This window comes from Phocoena sinus, chromosome 4 (genome assembly GCF_008692025.1).
Source record: "Phocoena sinus isolate mPhoSin1 chromosome 4, mPhoSin1.pri, whole genome shotgun sequence".
NCBI lineage: Eukaryota > Metazoa > Chordata > Mammalia > Artiodactyla > Phocoenidae > Phocoena > Phocoena sinus.
In genome coordinates, this window is record NC_045766.1 from 10724163 (window position 1) to 10744204 (window position 20042).

Here is a 20042-nt window from a genome sequence, read left to right on the forward strand (position 1 = left end):
TCTTTTATGGCCAAGTAGTATTCCATTGTATATATGTACCACATCTTCTTTATCCATCCATCAGTGGACATTTATGTTGCTTCCATGTCTTGGCAATTGTAAATAGTGCTGCAATGAACGTAGGGGTGCATGTATTTTTTGAATTAGAGTTTTATCTAGGTATATACCCAGGAGTGGGATTGCTAGATCACATAGTAGCTCTATTTTTAGCTTTTTAAGGAAACTCCATACTGTTCTCCATAGTGGCTGTACCCATTTACATTCCCACCAACAGTGTAGGAGGGTTCCCTTTTCTCCACACCCTCTCCAGCATTTGTTATTTGTAGACTTTTTGATGATGGCCATTCTGACTGGTGTGAGGTGATACCTCATTGTAGTTTTGATTTGCATTTCTCTAATGATTAATGATGTTGAGTATTCTTTCATGTGTTTGTTGGCAGTCTGTATATCTTCTTTGGAGAAATGTCTATTTAGGTCTTCTGCCCATTTTTTGATTGGGTTGTTTGTTTTTTTGTTGTTGAGCTGTATGATTGTTTGTGTATTTTGGAAATTAATCCCTAGTTGGTTGCATCATTTGCAAATATTTTCTCCCATTCTGTAGGTTGTCTTTTTGTTTTGTTTATGGTTTCCTTCGCTGTGCAAAAGCTTATTAGTTTGATTAAGTCCCATTTGTTTATTTTTGCTTTTATTTCTATTGCCTTGGGAGACTGACCTAAGAAAACATTGCTACAATTTATGTCAGAGAGTGTTTCGTGGGGCCGTGTTGGAAATTTTCATTTTCAGTTGTCACAGTGGCTGAGGTGAGGGGTTTCCCACAGAGAGTGGGACGGAATCATACATGAAGAGTAGTTCCATGTCCCACATGACTCTGAAATGTCACATGGATAATACATACCCTGTATAATTATCTCATCCTAGAAACTAATTCTCTTTGACATCAAATTTGTTGAACAGTTGTAGTATGAAACTGAGTTTTCTGAGACTACAACTGCTGAGTAATGACTGTGCTTTGTTTGGTTGGGATTTTACCCAGTGTTTTTCATCATTTGAGAAAATCACATCGCACAGCGGGCACGTCACTTGAAGCATTTGTGTTGCCTCTACTGCACCTTGTGTTCGTAACTGTTACATTCACTGCGGTTTCACATATAGGTGCAAGCATCTAACTACATCATCATGTTTCCTGATGTGCTAATGCCTGACCACTTATAGTCAAAATATGCATTTTTATATCATAAATCACTTTTCTGAGAGTTCTCTTTTATATTATATTCAGAGCATTATATTGATTTTTTGACTGTATAGGTATGTTGTATTATTTATGAATTTCATTTTAGGATAACAAAGGTGTCTTTAAAAATATTCCTTACCAATGGGGGCATTGCGTCTGAGGGTGCTGAGGACCATTGGCCCTGCTAGTGGATGCTCTTCTGCTGGGTGTGAGGGTGTGGGTGTGCTCAGGGCGGTGATTCCCGGGGCGCTGGAGCTGACGCAAGCTGCCCCACACCGGGTGCCTTCTGGGGAGCACCTGCTGGTCGCCTGATGTGTGAGGCAAGTCCTGGATCCCAGGGTGGAAAGAGAAGGCTAGCACTGTCCCCTGGGAGACAAGACTGAAAACTGGATTCAGGGCAAGAGGAGTGCAGGGGGTGGGGGGAAACCTGCCCATGTTCTGTGAGATCAGAGGTTTGCAGAAAGGGTGGAGATGGAGGTACCATCACGAGACCAAAACTGGGAGCTGGAAAATTACAGCTTTGGGCGATTACGGATCTCACTGCTATGAATGTTCTAGTACGTGTGTTGGGTGAACATGTACTCACTTTTCCATCGGTAAACACCTAGGAGTGAGTTGCCGAGCTATCGTATGTGCCTATATTCAGCTTTAGTAGACAATGACGGGAGTTTTCCAAAGAGGTTGAAGCAATTTCCACTCCCACCAGCCAATGCACGAGCCTGAATAGGAACCCTATTCAGCAGCATAACAATGACAAGCAATGACCAGGAAGCCCCTCACAGACACTGTGTAGAGCCAAAGAAGGACACAGGAATTCACGTTCATATAAAGTTCAAATACAGGCACAAGGACTCCCCAGGGCTAGCAGCCAGGGTGGTGCACAGGGAGCAGTGCAGAGACTGGACAGGAGCTGAAAAGTCTTCTAGAGGCCGGGGAGTTCTGTGCCTCCACCCAAGTGCTGGCTTCTAGGTTGTGTCCCCTTTGCAGGAATCCAGTGGGCTATACACTTAGGATCCGTGTCCTTCCTGCCAGGTACACTTCAACACTGAACATGCACTAACACTGAACACGGGCATGTGACAAGGAAGCTGTAAGTATCCAGGGTCCTCTCTTCATCTCCTCACACCTGTGTCTGGAGACATTAAACCTTAGCTCTCCAGTGAGCATGGGTGACCTCGAATGTCTGTGTAGAGTCTGGAGTCAAATCTATGTTTGGAATCCTGGCTCTGGGTCTGATCAGCGCTGCCCCCAGCCCTGCTGCCTCCCCCCTCAGAACAGTTCCTTCTGGGCACAGCGTCAAGGGTATTAACAGACACTGCCTTCTCCCCAGCTGTTGGGGGTACCTTATGAGTAAGTTTGAACTTGGCGTTCCTTGTCCCATCTACAGAGTGACCAGTCAGGGTCTGGAGAAGCAGCCCTGGACCTCGTGATGGTCACAGTGGCCACACCATCTGTTCATTTATCCAGTGAAAGCAGGGGAGGGCTAGATCAGGTACAGGCAGGAGGTGCGCTCACACCCAACAGCCTGGAAATGAGACTTGAAAATGAGACGTAGTCTTCCCGGGCGTGGTGGACACCCAGAGGCCCTAGCACTGACCCCACGCTAATGAGCATTGTTTTCTTTGAACAGCCCTTCCCGGCCTGGATCAGAAGAAGCGTGGCGGCCACAGAGCATGCTGCCTGCTGACCCCCCCGCCACCCCCTCTGTTCCCACCACCGTTCTTCAGAGGGGGCCGAAGTCCGGTGAGTAGCTTTGGGCTCATGAGAGAGCAGAAATGCAGGTCCCAGGGCCACCACACAGCTCACCTTCTCCCCCACTGCTCAGTGGGAGTCTGTCCGGAGGGATCTAGCTCTCTGCCCTCACGTGGTACGCAGAGCCCAGATTGGACATTTAGCTGTTTCTGGTACGTGTCTCTTCTCTCACCGCCTTAAACAAGTGATGAAGGGAAATGCTTCTCAGCAGGGAATTGGACTTGGCAAGGTGTCCCATCCTCTCAAAAACATTGAGGTGAATTTATAACTTTCTGGGCTCCTATCAGTGGCTCCGACATGGAATTTTCCCTTCTGTCTTTCTTCTCCCCAAGTGCTTGCTTGTGAAATTCCCTTCCGCAGTCCGAACTGAACTTACACCATATCCATGAGGTGACACAGGAAACAGTCCTGTGAGAGGGAACGGAAGTGGGGAGAGAGGAAAAGGTGAGGAAAGAGCAGGGTCGGAGAAGCTGACCTAGAAGATAGCTGGCCAGGGCATTTCAGGGATTTGAGATGCTCAGATCTTTCCAGAACCTCTTAGACCTGTACCCCCCAGTACAGTAACCACTGGCCCTATGTGACCAGCTCCAGTTGAGATGTGCTGAGTGTAAAATACACATTGGATGCATTTTATAAGAATGTAAAATATCTCAGTAATTTTTTTACATTGAATATACATTGAAATAATAATACTTGGGATGTATTGGGTAAGATAAAATACTTATTAAAATTAATTTCACTTGTTTCCTTTTACCTTTTTCATGTGGCTACCAGGAAATTTTGAACTATATAGGATGTCTCGCATTGGTGGCTCACATTATATTTTTCTTGGACGGTGCTGTCCTGGACATTGGATAAAAGGCCCCTGAGTGAGCTTCCTAACTCCGTCTGAGAGGTCATTATCTCTCTGTAATCCATTCAAACCAGGTTTGTCTCAGAGCAGATGAGAGAATGGAAACTGGAGACCCAGAGGTCACCTTCTTGAGACGCCCACTGGGTGTCAGGGAAACGCCAGCCTCAGGGGCTGGGCTATAGAACAGGTCTGTGTCCAGGAGGTAACCATTCTTCTGTCCCCCAAGTCTGACCTGTAACCTGTGTCGCTTTGCCTTGAAGCTTCTCTCCCCAGACATGAAGAATCTCGTCCTGGAACTGGAGACCACACGGCCCCCATGCGTGCAAGGATCGCTCAGCTCCCCCGGGCCTCCGGGGCCCCAGGTCGGTGCATCCCCCAGGCCCTACCCCGCTGTCCTCTGTTCAGAGCAGGGATGCCCTCTGGGCAGAGCTGCCCATTTTCAGGTGACATGAGGTTGTCTTCCTGCCCTGGAGGAGCCACATGGACAGAACACTGGTTCACCTCTGGGGGATTCTGCCTCCCAGCCTTGATGTCCTCCTCCACACAATGGGGATAATAACTTCCCTTGCAGTACTGGATTTGGGGGGTGACCAAGTGAGCTGCTTGGTCGCTTGGGCACCCCCAAAGTGGTGATAATGGGTGTGGTTATTATTATAGTTATCGCCAGACAAACATTTGATGACAATGTGACCCCACCAGTGGACCCAGAGGTACCTGCATTCAGTCCAGAAAAATGGAGGTAACAGGGAACTTGTTACCCTGAGCTCAGTTTGGCCCCCAGATACTGGCACCACGTAGCTCACCTCTCCCCACCAAAGCTCAAGTAAGAGTGAGAAGCAGGCAAAATGCTAGAGAAAGGATTTTCTAGGCAGACAAAGAGTACCCTCCAGAGACCCTGTCTCACGGACTCCTGGCCCCTCTGGCCGGCCTGAGAGAGGGGGTCCATCGAGGAGGAACATCCCTCAGCCTGGGGTCTGGGCCTGCCATGGGGACGGGAAAGAGGAATTATGTCACCCTTCCTGGGGAACCCCTCCTGTGGCTTTCCATCATGGGAAGAAGACCAGACAAACTCCTCACCCTGGAAGCAAAGCCCACACGCGGGGACCCGTTATCTCCTGCATCACCTCAAACGACCACCACTGCCCACTCAATGCAGCCACAGTGCACCTGTTGAGTCCTCAAGCACCCGAAGCTTGCTCCAGCCTTAGGGCCCTGAGGCTTGTGGCTCCGGCTGTTTGGCACTTTCTGCCTTCTGATTTTCACCATGACCAGCTCCTTTGTCCCTCAGCACTCAGTGGGCCCACCACCTCCTCAGACACGTCTGCTCGACCACTCCGCCTGCAGTACCCTCCCCGTCACTCTCCACCCAATGACCTATTTTCTTTCTCAGCAGAGTTTTCTCACGTTGTTATGGTTTTCTTATTTTTTGTTCCTGGCTCCTTGGTCTCCCCTCCATAAATTGTCAGCTCTATGGCCGGGGTTGGCAAACTATGGCCAGGGGTCCAATCTGGCTTTTTTTTGTAGTTAAATATTATCGTCTCTGGCTGCTTTTGCACTAACGGGTAGAGTTGAGTAGTTGTGACAGAATTGCTATATCAGAGCCAAAGCCTAAGATACTTCCTATCTGGCTTCTTACAGAACCAGTAAACTGACCCCTGGTCTTGCGAGCAGGGACATTGTCTACCTTGCTCATGCTGTGTGCCCAGCCCACACCAGTGCCCGGGGTGTAGAGCTTCCCCATCAATATTTGTTGAATGCAATGAGGAAAACAGGTGGACCAGAGCTGCCACAGAGGGGCTGGGGAGTCCGCATAAAGGCATGGTGGGCACCCGAGGGTCAGCTCTGGGGGGATTTCTATCTTCCCAGCCTTGAAGTCCATGCTGACAGCAAGTGATAGCACATGAGAAACGATGCTGAAAGCTTAGCCTCCCTGCACTGGTGCCGAATCAAATCTCAGAGACAGAGTTTTGGGTGAAGTAGAAGAGGACAGCTTTATTACTTTGCCAGGCAAAGCGGGCCACAGCGGGCTAATGCCCTCAGAACTGTGTGTCCCAACCCCAGAGGACTGGATGAAGAGTTTTATAACAGTGGTTCAAGGGTGGGGTCTCTGACAAGATTAGGGTGTGAGCAGGGCCTGCCCTCCTTCAACCTCATCTCCTCACCTTGATGAGCTTCTCTGGTCCCTTTAATCTTGCCTCAGGTGGTCTCCTGGCTGCTCGTCCTTTGTTCGAATCCACCCTTTGGAACTCAGGGAAGGTCATAGAGGCTGGAGTCTTGCCTACAAGAAACAGGGGACAGTAAGGCCAGACACTATAAAGCTCTTAGAGGAAAACATAGGCAGAACACACTATGACATAAATCACAGCAAGATCCTTTTTGACACCCTTCCTAGAGAAATGGAAATAAAACCAAAAATAAGCAAATGGGACCTAATGAAACTTCAAAGCTTTCGCACAGCAAAGGAAACCATAAACAAGATGAAAAGACAACCCTCAGAATGGGAGAAAATATTTGCATATGAAGCAACTGACAAAGGATTAATCTCCAAAATTTACAAGCAGCTCATACAGCTCAATATCAAAGAAACAAACAACCCATTCCAAAAATGGGCAGAAAACCTAAACAGACATTTCTACAAAGAAGATATACAGATTGCCAACAAACACATGAAAGGATGCTCAACATCACTAATCATTAGAGAAATGAAAATCAAAACTACAATGAGTTATCACCTCACATCAGTCAGAATGGCCATCATCAAAAAAATCTACAAACAATAAATGCTGGAGAGGGTGTGGAGAAAAGGGAACCCTCTAGCACTGTTGGTGGGAATGTAAATGGGTACAGCCACTATGGAGAACAGTATAGAGGTTCCTTAAAAAACTAAAAATAGAACTACCATATGACCCAGCAATCCCACTACTGGGCATATACCCTGAGAAAAACATAATTTGAAAAGAGTCATGTACCACAATGTTCATTGCAGCTCTATTTACAATAGCCAGGACATGGAAGCAACCTAAGTGCCCATCGACAGATGAACAGATAAAGAAGATGTGGCACATATATACAATGGAATATTACTCAGCCATAAAAAGAAACGAAATTGAGTTATTTGTGGTGAGGTGGAAGGACCTACTGTCTGTCATACAGAGTGAAATAAGTCAGAAAGAGAAAAATAAAATGAATACTGTATGCTAACACATATATGTGGAATCTAAAAAAAAAGAAAAGGTTCTGAAGAACCTAGGGGCAGGACAGGAATAAAGATGCAGACGTAGAGAATAGACTTAAGGACATGGGGAGGGGGAAGGGTAAGCTGGGACGAAGTGAGAGAGTGGCATGGACTCCCGTGGCCGGGCCGTGGGACAAAAACGCACTCTTCACATCTTAAAACAGAAGACTTTTGCTGTACGTGGTACCCATAGATCCACCATGGGAATTTCTGTGTCAGCTGCTCCTGCGAGCAAAGGCTAACTTCTGCCTTGTCTGGGCCCCAGGGAAACTTGGTAAGAGCAGCCAAAAAGACGTGAGAGGTGGTGCAGCATCTCGTTGTCAGCAAATAGCATATCTTCACGTCTCTTTAGCTGCTCTCACCAAGCACTTAGGATGTTTCGGGCAACCCAAGAATTCCAGGGAGAAAATGAAAATCACAGAGAGTAGGTGTGTGACCATTCATTACAATGGTGCTACTGGAAACAGCCTGGAGAAAGCAAGAAGAGGGGGCCTAGGGAGGAGGGTCCTGGGCTGGAGAGTGTGGAGTGTCTTTCCTGCCGTGTCTGGAGCCCTGAATCTGCAGAGAGAAGGAGGCTGCTGAGGAGCTAGGGCCCAAGGAGCCCCTCCCGGCCTTGGCTTCCTCCCACCGGCCTGCCTTGGGCTCACGCATGCTTTCTTCACTTCTTATCTTGATTGTGTAGGGCCCGCCTGGGCTTCCCGGCAAGACAGGACCAAAGGGAGAAAAGGTACGAACCACCTGTGTCTTCACCCCACCTCTCCTTGGTAGTTCCAGCCTGTTTTCTGGGGGCGCCACTGAGGGTTTGCAAGTTCAGATTTCAAAGCACATGCTAATCCTGCCTTAAGTGCGTGAGGATGGGCTCCGGGGTGACTGGGCTGCTGAAGGTGTGGGACCCTGCCGGTGCATCTGGGGGGGCCCCCTGACGTGGCGGGGGTGCTGTGAACCGCCAGGTGACCAAGCCGCATGGGCATGCCCGCTCATCAGCCCTGCTAAGCCCTCTGATTCCAGAACTTTTCCTCCAAAGCAGCCTCTGCTTACCTGTCTTCTCCATCCACAGGGGGAGCTTGGCCGACCGGGAAGGAAGGTATGGTCCATGCTGTTCTGTCAGCATTACGCGGGCAGCTGTGCTCGGTGTGCATGAGTGTGCGCACTCCTAGGGGTGGGGACCAGCCGCACACCTCCGCGGCCCTGATACCCAGATGGCTGATGACAGCGCTGCCATCCTGATGAGGACAGTAGTGACTGGCATTTGGACTTCTGCCAGAGGCTGCCAAGCCTGGCCAGATTTCCCCCAGCCTCACACCACCTCATCCTGCCATCCATCAGAGAAACCCTCCAAGGAAGGCCTCAGCCAGAGGCACCAAATGACTCTCACTGTCAATTTGATTAAAGTGGAATAAAGTGTCAGACAGAAACAAATGGCTTTGCTTTAAGGCCCAGCTGAAATAAGTGGGAGTTACTTCAGGTCACAGGGACTCAGTAAACCAAACACATGTTATTAAGGTTCTCATTAGTGTCAGGAAGGAGTCAACCCCCTGCCGCTTGCTGTAGTCAATGGATGCTGGCACTGAAATTGTAGGTCTTTGTGATATAGAAGAAGGTTCAAAACTTTGGCCAAGAAAGATGCCTCTGGTTCTAAATATAAATTACTATTTTCCCCGTTAAATGTTTTATTCAAATACTTTCACTATTTTCACTATAAGGCCTCAAACAGACCTTTGTAAGGCAAAATTCCAACCCTTGAAGGCACAGCTGACCACTCCAGTCAAGGCCCAGCGGTCGACTGAAGTGCTGGGTTGGGAGGATTCTGCCATCGTCTCCATGCTCAGGACTAACGAGGGCCGTGATTGATTAGTGATGTCTGCCGTGGATGAGGAAGGCAGGAGCAGGAACTAGTACACATGCCAGTGCCTGTGATGTCTGGGTAGGGGCTGAGCCTTCCACATCTCCAGCTTGGCTAACTGAAATGAGCCAGTGGGTGCAGAGGTCAACATAGACCCCAAGTCGCTGCTCCCATGCTCTCTTGCAGGGCTTACTCTTCCATAGCTCCTTGGCTTATGTTGGGTTCCCTAGACACAGAGATAGAGATGGTCCATGCCATGTGCAAGTGAATTAATGATTAAGGGAGCTCTCTCCAGAGGAGCCTGAGGGGAGGGGAGACCCAGATGGGGCAGGGAAAGAAACCCAGCATGGGGTGGTATCAGATGACATCCAACTTCAGTCTGATCCCTAGGGGAGCTCTGGAGTGTGAATGGCACCAGAGAATTTGTCCTGCCTTACCTTGATGTAAGGGGGCTGGGCTGTTGGCTGCAGGAAGGGGAGGTACATCAATTGCTGGGCAGCTCCAATTGCCCCCGGCAAACCCACACTTGCAGGTTGTAAGAAGGAAAGTGTTGGTACAGCAAGGAAGGTAGCCCCTGGGAAATGGGCATGCTGAGCAGGGGGGGAAGACCTTGAGGGAGTACCCCCAGCATCTGCTGCTGCTCTCCAAACATAATCCTCTCCCCTCCTACACTGCCTCCTTGGGGAGACCTATGGGAATGCAGGGGACATTTGGGTGGATGGGTAGAGATGATAACAATCGAAGAACCAAGAAGTTTAGAATCCCTTCCCTACCACCTTCCATTTCTTGAATAGAAAAATCTTGTGTGTCGACATAATGTGACACCAAGGGCTTTAAATCATACCCGAGTGGCCCAACTTTCTAGGCCATCAGTCTTTGGAGGGTGGGGATGAGGGTCCTGGGGCCATGCTTGGAGGCCCCATACTCCCCTCTAGGCCACAGAGATAAATGTGTGTTTTTAGAGGGAGGGAAACAAACCCAGTTGTCCTGACTTTTGTTCTCTGTCTTTGAAGGGCAGACCCGGCCCCCCAGGTGTTCCTGGCATGCCTGGGCCTGTTGGCTGGCCCGGCCCTGAAGGCCCCAGGGTAAGTGTGGCAGCTCTCAGGGCTCCAGTGGCATCAGAACTGGAGGGGAGAAGATGGCGGCTCCCCAGGCCCCTGGCACATAGTCGGTGAAACTCACTTCCTCCAGATGGGGAGGAAGGAGAGAGCCTGAGGACTGACCCGAGGTCCCTGAACACTTCCTCCTTTGCTTGGACAGCAAGACCTTGGTCAGTCCCACAGCTCAGCTTCTGTGAGAGGAGAAACGAGGGGCTGCCACCTCTTTCCCAGCGGCCCGGTCCTCCTTTGTCCTGAGAGTTAGTGTGCAATTCTTTGGTTCCCTGAGATGACGCAAGAGGGGCTTGTGCCTAGGAAGCTGTTGGCCTGTCATGCAGGGGGTGGAGGGTGAGGGCATGGGAGTTGGGGGCTGGAACAACGGAAATCCTATATTCACAGAGGGATTGCCAAATGCTGGTGAAATCCCCGTCCTCAGACAGGTTAGGAAAAGCTAATACATCCACACCCATGTCTTTTTACACACTTTGGTCATAGACTATTGGGTGCAGAGGCCACGACTCCGAAATTTGACCTGCAGAAGTCAGGGGTGAGCAGGTGAATGTCGCTGTCTGCTCTGACTCACTTATTGGCTGTATTTATTCTGAGAATAGAAAATTGTTCCCAGTCCTCTTAGGAAAAGTGCCAAGGATATTTCTTGAAAAATCCACTGTATAGAGCTGAGCCGTCCAATATGGCAGCCACTAGCCACATGTGGCTACTGAACCCTTGAAACATGCCTAGTGCCACTGAGGAACTGAATATTTAATTTTAATGAATTTAAGTTTGAATTTAAAAACCTGTACTCAATTCAGTTAGTTGAAAATATATAAGTATTTTGGAGTAAATTGAGTATGTGAATCTGCTTTTTTAACTATAAATTTTTTGAAATCTAAATACAGATCAAGTATTTGAGATGAAAATTTAGCACCTGAATTGAGATGTGATTTAAATGTAAAATACACAACAGATTTCAAATATTTATTATGAAAAATGGATTGTAAACCTCTCATGAATAATTTTTACATTGATGGCATGTTTAAAATGATAATTAGATTAAATTAATTAGAGTAAATAAAATATGTTGTTAAAGTTAATTCCATCTGTTTAGTTTTACTTTTAATGTGACTTCTAAAAAAAGTTTAATATTAAGCATGTGGTTCACCTTATATTTCTACCGTTTATCGCTGGTTAAAATTTTTCAGCACAAAGGGCATTGAAAGTTCCAACTGTAAACCATTCTGAGGGGTAACAGATCCCACCCATGAATCCTAGTCCCCAGCCTCCATAGTATACACCCAGAGGCTGATGTTCACTCTGCTTGGCTGCAAACGTAGGGTAAGAGTATATGGAAACATCAGAAAGGCCCTCACTATGCAAAGAGTAGAACAGATGTAGTTTTTTGGGGGTGTGGATACCTTGTCCTTTGAGGCCCCAGTGCCTGCATGCTCTCTCCCCCTCCCTTTCCCAGCCTTCTCTGGGAGAAGATCAAACATCAATTTACAACATGTTAGTGAGCATTTAGTTGGAAGATCTGCTTTACCTTGGACAATTTCATTCTATGTTTCATGTCAAATACCAGAATGAAGTGTGGAGTCTGTAGTCTTGGGCCCCTGGGAGCCAGCAAGGGAGGATTTGGGGTCCTCAGATTCACAGGCCAGCCCCAGTGTCCCCAGTTCTATCCTGATCTTGCCCACGCCTTTCCTGGTTCAGTTTCTCTAGGAAATGTCACTGTAGGTCTTTTTCCCCCTTCTTCTGATTCCCACAGGGTGAAAAAGGTGACCTGGGGATGATGGGCTTGCCAGGGTCAAGAGGACCAATGGGCTCCAAGGTCAGTGTGTTGGTCCAGATAGATTTTTCCAGGCCTTCTTACTAAGGCTCTGGAGCAGGTGATGTCTATAAAGTGGGGACTGTGTAGCTGCCGTCCTGGGCTGGGGATTGTCACAGATATTGGAGAGCCCCTTGACAGAGTGTGCTTACCTTTACCAGCCCTTTGGGGGACATCGTGTCCTGGGACACAGGGGCAGAGGGATGCCATTCCTGCCGTTATCTTGGGCAGCGAGGGTCAAGCCCCTGGACAACAAGGCAGATGGAAACCTTTGTTTGGACCTTTGGGAGAGTAAGAAAAGCAGTGTTCTTTTTAGCCCTGGTTTAAACACAACCCTCAGGGACATCTTTGTATTTACTGCTGCAACTCCCCCACGCCCCCAAAAAAACGTGCAGCCCAATGTGGAGACACATCTCACCACCACATACAGGGATGGCTTCCACTCTTGCACCAAACCCAAAGGTCCTACAGGGCCGATTGTCAATTCACCTTCTGCTTTCTTTTAGGGCTACCCTGGATCCAGAGGGGAAAAGGTTGGTGCTAGTCTCTGATGGCTCCCCAGAGCCTGGTCTGGGCTGTTGGGTCTGGGGTCAGTGATGAGCAGAGGATGGGCCCAGGGGTCACTTTAGTCAGCGACTGCAGCCACCACTCCTAGATATTACCCTGTCCTTTGTCAAGGGGCTGCGAGACAGGAGTGAGGGGCCTCCTAGCCAGGGCAAGTGGGTTAGGGAGGAGCTCCCGGAGGAGGTGGAAGCCCCTCAGGCGGGGCAGTGAGAGCTGAAAGTTGTGCCAGGTGCAGCGTGAACACAGCTGACATGGGGTGCTGCACAAAAATGGCAGATGTGTTCTTAGAGCAAGCTTCTACCACACAACCTTCTTGTCTGTCAAAAACGGAGCAAAACCCAAATAACCCAGCCAGACCCTGGGGACAAATTTCCTAGAGGATAAGAGAAAATCTGGGACCCGGAATTTTTTGTGGGTTGTCCTTTATTAGTGTAGAGGTCTTTGAGGTCAAAATAGAAGTTTATCTCACAAAGCATGCCTTCCCTGGGCCAGTCTCCTAACCTCTGAGCCTGTTTCTTTGCCTGGGAAGTGAGGGTGCTGACCTATGGAGCTTTCAGTTTGAAATGCTCCAGTTCCCCCTCCCCCCCAGTGGAGTTAACACATTGACTCTCTCCTGTGGTTTCCTCCTAGGGATCCAGAGGTGAAAGGGGTGACTTGGGTCCCAAAGGAGAAAAGGTAATGGGCATTGCATAAAAATGATAAACTTCAACAGAAGTGGCAGCCCCTGCCCACCCCCATCTTGCAGGCTGACTGGCTGAATGAATGAATGAATGAATGGCTGACTGACTGACTGACTGTCAGAATGACTAACCAACTGACTCTCTGACTGACTGGCTGACTGGCTGTTTGTCTGACTGACTGACTGACTGACCGACTGTCTGACTGTCTGACTGACTGACTGGCTGACTGGCTGGCTGACTGACTGGCTGACTGACCGACTGTCTGACTGTCTGACTGACTGACTGGCTGACTGGTTGGCTGGCTGGCTGGCTGGCTGGCTGACCGACTGGCTGACTGACCGACTGGCTGACTGGCTGACTGACTGACTGACTGGCTGACTGGCTGGCTGACTGACTGACTGACTGGCTGACTGGCTGGCTGACTGACTGGCTGACTGGCTGGCTGGCTGGCTGGCTGACTGACTGACTGACTGTCTGACTGGCTGGCTGGCTGGCTGGCTGACCGACTGGCTGACTGGCTGACTGACTGGCTGATTGTCTGACTGTCTGACTGACTGGCTGGCTGGCTGGCTGGCTGGCTGGCTGGCTGACTGACCGACTGGCTGACTGACCGACTGGCTGACTGACTGACTGGCTGACTGGCTGACTGACTGACTGACTGGCTGACTGGCTGGCTGACTGACTGGCTGACTGACTGGCTGACTGGCTGACTGACTGACTGGCTGACTGACCAACTGGCTGACTGGCTGACTGACTTGCTGACTGGCTTGCTGACTGGCTGACTGACTGGCTGACTGGCTGACTGACCGACTGGCTGACTGGCTGACTGACTGGCTGACTGACCGACTGGCTGACTGGCTGACTGACTGGCTAACTGACCGACTGGCTGACTGACTGACTGACTGACTGACCGACTGGCTGACTGGCTGGCTGGCTGACTGACAGGACTTTATCTTGAAGAGCTGACCAAACTCTTCCTCAGCCCTTTCAAGCATTATTTCAGAGGCAGTCATTGTGTTTGTTGTTCTCTTCACAGGGTTTCCCAGGACTTCCTGGAATGTTGGGGCAGAAAGTAAGTACCTAGAAGTAGTAAAAATAGGTCTCAGTAACAAATTAGACCTTCCAAGCACAGCAAAAAGAGGTCTGCCTCTGCATTCATCAGGCATGAAAAGCGGGTTTCACTGTGGAAGTTTCTGGTTTGAAAGGGGAGCAAGTTGTTGAATGCATCAGTGGGACCTCCCTCCAGCTCAGTGGGAAGAAGGGATTCCCCACCTGAGGGCAGAGAGGCGTTCCCTGCATCTTCTGTCTGTCAGAGGGCTATGGGACTGTTCAAAAGCAGAAAGCTTTGTGCCCGGGTACTCAGACTGGAGCAGCAGTGCTCAAGGACCCTGGTGTGGGTTTGAGACCACTGCTGCCTGCACCCAGCTCAGCGCTCCTTCAAGGGGGCACATGCACTGCCGGAGGCCCACAGAGTTATTTTAGTGGGTGACAGCTGAAACATTTCTTATTTGATAGGTAAATTTATTATCTATTTAAGTATTTAGTGGGATTTGCTTGGGACGAGGCTTAATAAAAAAGGAGTTAGTTTGGTTGACTTAAAGAAAAAATATTCAGTGAATAACAATAGAATGGTGTGCAGATGTGATAAAAACTGTGAAAGTGGCAACTGAGTGACAGATTTTTTTAAACTTTTACTTAAGGTTAAGGAAGAGGTATCGGGGGGCGAGGGGAGTGTCAGAGAAAGGTGCTTGAATGATCACTTAGGACAACCACCATCACAATGGTGGTTCCTCATGCTGTAAGGCACTGACATTGGAAACTTATTTTTGCCTAAGCCTCAGAGCACGATATTCTTCAAACAGGCAAATGGGATGCTTTCTTAGAACTCTAAATTGTTTTCAAGTTCGCCTTAAAATTTTATTTTCCAAACCTGAATGAACAATTTTTATCTGACTTTCTCTTGTCAGTAGATCATATTTAAATAATTTCAATCATCCGACATGATTGTAATTTATCACTGCCTAAAGCTGTCAAAACCTCTGTCTCTGCTACCTACATAGAGTGTTGGGTTAAAAATAAATTAATAAGATTAATAGATTAATTAAGATTAATTAAGTTTAATTAAGATTAATAATCTATTAATAAGATTAATAGATTAATAAGCAAGTGAAAGGAAACATTAAGAGAGACAAATAATTTTATTTTTGTTTTCAAAATAGGTTAGTCTAGGTTTTCATTCACTGCAACAGTGGACATACATTCCTGTAAAATTAAGTAGGACAGCTTCTCTGGTCTCTGCACCATTTACTAGACTTGCCATACAGAGTTCTCTCTCCCTCCCAGGGCAGCCTGTTTAAGACAGAGCTGATGTGATGACCATAATTAGGTCTTTGGAGAGAAATTAGATCAAGACATTACTGGCTGCTTCCAGCTGGTGAAGAGAAGGACCACACTTTCTTCAGATGATCTTTTCCAAAAAATGATGCGTTTATGCTGCTGTTTTCTCCCAGCCAAACAAGATACCTCTCAGCCCCCTCTAAACAGCCAAGGAAAATTATGCAAACATCTCCATGGCCACAGAGAGTCCACCCTATCCTAGCAGGTCGAAGGACGTGACGGACGGGAAAGAAATCGTAGGTTTAGGGACAATTCTCGGTGAGGCAAAATGTTGGTAGCTTGACAAATTCGTTATACTGGCTGAGCCAACAGGTAATTTCAGAGCTTTATGCTTGGTCCTTACTGTGCATTGGTGTTCCCTGGAATTTTCCATTGTGTTGTACCTCCTCTGGCCTTCCTGGGAGAAGTCGTCCGGGCGTTTATCCTCGTCTGAGTGGCCGGGTCAGCTCTTCACGGGCACCAGCTGTGGCCTAACAGAAACTCTCATGGCCGCTGTTGCTAAGCTTAGCTGGTGTGGTGCCTTCTGGGCTATGGAGGGGTTACTGGGGGTAGGAAGGATGCCCTGTGGGGTGGGTTCATGAGCCGAAGAAGCCACCAGTGGGCCTGGAATCCTGGAAGAGCACGGGGAAGGAGGGGATGAACCAAAATGGAGAGACGGGTTTTACAAAAGGCTGGCCTTAAACTCTGGAACTCTGCAGTTGGTACATGTGGTTCCGATGGTTCCAAATAGAGCTTTTCAATTAGGACTGTTGCTTACGCTGCTTTCTGTGCCTTTTACAATAACTAGATTGAGTATGTGAACATGTGTCTGGAACATCTCTCCCACTAAGAGTTTTTACCTGAATCAAATGGGAGTGAGGTGGAACTCAAACCAGCTTTTTACTGAAGAGTGGGGAATTATATAACGAGAGCAGAAACATCCCAAAGACGATAGTCGTCAAAACTGTGTCCAATCATCCAAAAACCCATAGATCCGAATTTGTGCTAAAAACAAAGCAAAGCACAGCATAAAATTTCAACTAAGAGAGAAGGCATTTCCCCCATCGGTGTCCCAGGCACAGGGGACTGAAATGCAGGCGCCTCCCACCCTAGCCTCTCTGGATGGGGATTTAGGAACCAAAATGTGTGCTGCCCGGCAGCTGTCTCTCTCAGATAGTGACCTCCCCACCCACGGTAACATTCTCCTTCCCGTCCTCTTCCTTGAAAAACTTCTCTCCCTTCACACGACCTCATCTCTCTCCCAACCTCCCAGAGCAGCCCGCCTGGACAAGACTGGGAGTGAGCAAGGAGAGGCCCCGTGGCCAGAGCTTGGATCGACCTGGAGCTGAGATTGCGCCTTGTTTCCTCGTTCCTCTCTTGCTTCTCTTTCTTCTTTCCAGGGTGAAATGGGACCAAAGGGCGAGCCCGGGATAGCAGGCCACCGGGGGCCCACAGGAAGACCAGGAAAACGAGGCAAGCAGGTATGGATCCCAGGGCTCACCGGACCTCCTGAGCCGGGGTGCGGGTGTAGAGAGGTGGGCAGGGCGGGGCGGACAGGTCAGGGACATTGCGGGGACACAGTCTCCAGCATCCTCTGGGCTGGGGGGCAGTAGCAGCACCCCTTCCGGGGCGCCTGGGCTCTCCACCGAGGCGGGAGTGCGAGGCGGATGGGGTAGGATGCCCGTCCAGCTGTGTCAAGGCTAGAGGCAGAAGTGGGTCTTCGGTTCATAAGAACAGGTCTGTCTTATACAAGGCAACTGGGAGTGGAAATCAGGTCTGCTCGTTCGCCCAGAAAACCTGCTTTTTGCCTCAGTGCCCCAGACGCAGATGGAGTTCTGGAATCAGCCCAGATATTTCCTGCTGTTCAAGGACCTGCTGGGTCTCAACAATAGGGTGCTTTCTCCTCACTCAAGATCCCCGTTTGTAAATGACCCCTTTATTGGCACTATTCAGGGTTTAGGGAAAGTTTTCATTCTGAATTCCCCTGGTCAGCAGGCTCTTGTGTCAAACCATGTGATGTGAGCTGTCCCCAGGGCCTCAGAGAACCTCTCCCTTTTGCTCGAATGAGACGTGTGTGACCCCTACTCTTTTGTTTGCCAGTCTGTTGGCTTTTTACCTCCTTTCCCATTATACATGTAATATATGATCATCACAGAAAACAGAAAATTCAGAAAACTAGGAAGGAAATCATCTAAATATCTAACACCCAGGTACAACCATGTTACCATGTATGTACACTTCCTTCCAGTATTATTGCTTCCGTGGACTTTCTAGTCATTTGTTCCTTTTATATCCGATATATACTTATTGTATCCTAAACTTTTAACTTAAAAATCACAACACACACATTTTAACTTGTTACTGCATTCACTAAGCACTCTTACTCTTAAACATTTTTTTAAATCTCTGCATCGATTTTGGTAAATAAGTAACCAGAGTAGATAGCTTGGACAAAGAGAAGCCTAACCAAATTATAAATAATGCTGAGAAGTGAACTTGTTTGGGCACATTTCCATTCTTTCCTTAGGCTAGATCTGTGGCTTTCAGACTCTGGCTTCCATCAGAATCATCTTGGGGGCCGATTAAATACAGATTCCCTGCCCCTGGTGCACTGGTGGTGGTCCCAAGTGTGCCTCTCCTCTTCCCCAATGTCGAGACCTTACTTCCCAAAGACTCTGATACAACTGGGGCTGCAGCATGGGTTGTTGTTGTTTTTAAAGCCCCACATGAGTCTAATGTGCACCGGGATTCAGAACCACGGTAACACTACAAAGCCAATTCTGGTCTTTTCGAAATGAACTTAGGAAAGACATAGACTCCAACCTGATGAATCAGCTTCCATGATGACTTTTTTTTTTTTTTTTGCGGTACACGGGCCTCTCACTGTTGTGTCCTCTCCCGTTGTGGAGCACAGGCTCCGGACGTGCAGGCCCAGCAGCCATGGCTCACGGGCCCAGCCGCTCCGTGGCATGTGGGATCTTCCTGGACCGGGACACGAACCCGTGTCCCGTGCATCGGCAGGCGGACTCTCAACTACTGTGCCACCAGGGAAGCCCCCATGATGACTTTTGAAGTCACAATGTTGCAGTTTAATTTTTAAAGATTTACAGTTGGTGGCATGGCCATGGGTGGCTTCACAATGATGCCACAGATACTAATTTCCTAAAAACTAGGCTCAGAAAAAGAAGAAAAAAGGAAAAATCTTTTCAAAAAAATCGTTTTCTCCACTACTGCTGCATTCCATCCGGAATGTGTTATGCTTGGGGTTTGAGAAGCCGGTTGGCTTCTGTCATCTAGTTCTTTCCTTAGGCAGTGTTTGTCTTGTCCTGGTTAGGGCCAAAGCCAAGAAGGCTCTTTCTTGACCCTGTTGAGAATGATTTCATTGGAGCAATCTCAAAAACGACACCAGAAACACATCTGGGAGCTCAGAGAAGTTAGGGAAATGAGCTCATCTTCCTCCAGAGACGTTACAGACACCCGAGTGTGCTCCAGCCTAGACTGGACTCGTCAGCCTTGGGAGCGGGCCATGATACTTTTTTTTTGTCATGAATTAATGGCCTAGTAGAGTCTTACATACAGAGTGTTTGTTGAGCCATGGTGCTAAGAGTCTCTGGAGGTTATGGAAAGTCAACCCAAATCCTGGAATCAGAAATCTGGAAGGGGATCCAGGAGTAAGAACTGCAGATCCAGAAGGACTTTAGAGACCACCGACCCAATTCCCTGCATGTAGTCACCAGAAAACCGGGGGCCAGGGAAGTGGCCTGACCACCCAGGACCCCCAGCCAAGCCAGCTTCCAAGCAGGGTTAGAACCTGGAGATCTGAGACCAGCTTCTCCACAGCAATCTTCACATCACCCTCCTGCTTTAGGCCTGGCCTCCGGGCAGACCCAGGACAGCAGCTCTTGACTTTATCACACAAATCTTCAGTCACGGAGACACAACTTCCTTGACGGGAATCACCAGACTTGGTGGCAGTAAAGGAATAAAGAATGCTTTTCGCGCTTCCCTGGTGGCGCAGTGATAGAGAGTCCACCTGCTGATGCAGGGGACACGGGTTCGTGCCCCGGTCCGGGAAGATCCCACATGCCACGGAGCGGCTGGGCCCATGAGCCATGGTCGCTGAGCCTGCGCGTCCGGAGCCTGTGCTCCGCAACGGGAGAGGCCGCACAGTGAGAGGTCCGCGTACCGCAAAAAAAAAGAAAAAAGAATGCTTTTCCTGGAAAGCAGTACTCAGTGAGTCTCGCTCACAGGGACGAGGCTGTTCTGAATAGATAACTGAGCAGCAGAATATCTGATTACCGCTGAGGTCAGAACAAGGGGCGTTCCCAGCGCCTTCCAGCTGTGGCACGTCCTGTGCTCAGAGCCAGCTGATGTGGCTCTTAGAAGAACAAGCCTTCGCTGTGGCTATATTAAGACGGTGTGACTTCCTTTGCCATCTGGGACCCATCTTGGTTGCCCCACGGAATGCTAAGGCAAGGCTTAAGGCTCCCTCCATGAGGGTGGAACTGGAGACAAACTCTGACTTCACGATCCCGCAGGAAGTGTTTAAGAACTCCTTGGACATTGCCGAGAGAGCCCCCAGGGCC

At 48.8% G+C, this 20042-nt stretch overlaps 1 protein-coding gene across 1 annotated transcript in view; it reads left to right on the forward strand.

The window, feature by feature from the left end:
* Nucleotides 1-20042, forward strand: part of COLQ (collagen like tail subunit of asymmetric acetylcholinesterase) — a 64499-nt gene that overhangs the window by 30131 nt on the left and 14326 nt on the right. Inside the window, exons 2-11 of the mRNA XM_032630921.1 lie at nucleotides 2862-2974; nucleotides 4097-4198; nucleotides 7754-7798; nucleotides 8129-8155; nucleotides 9928-9999; nucleotides 11777-11839; nucleotides 12343-12369; nucleotides 13031-13075; nucleotides 14117-14152; nucleotides 16857-16937. Coding sequence (XP_032486812.1) covers nucleotides 2862-2974; nucleotides 4097-4198; nucleotides 7754-7798; nucleotides 8129-8155; nucleotides 9928-9999; nucleotides 11777-11839; nucleotides 12343-12369; nucleotides 13031-13075; nucleotides 14117-14152; nucleotides 16857-16937 — 611 coding nt within the window. The remainder of the gene's footprint in view (nucleotides 1-2861; nucleotides 2975-4096; nucleotides 4199-7753; nucleotides 7799-8128; nucleotides 8156-9927; nucleotides 10000-11776; nucleotides 11840-12342; nucleotides 12370-13030; nucleotides 13076-14116; nucleotides 14153-16856; nucleotides 16938-20042) is intronic.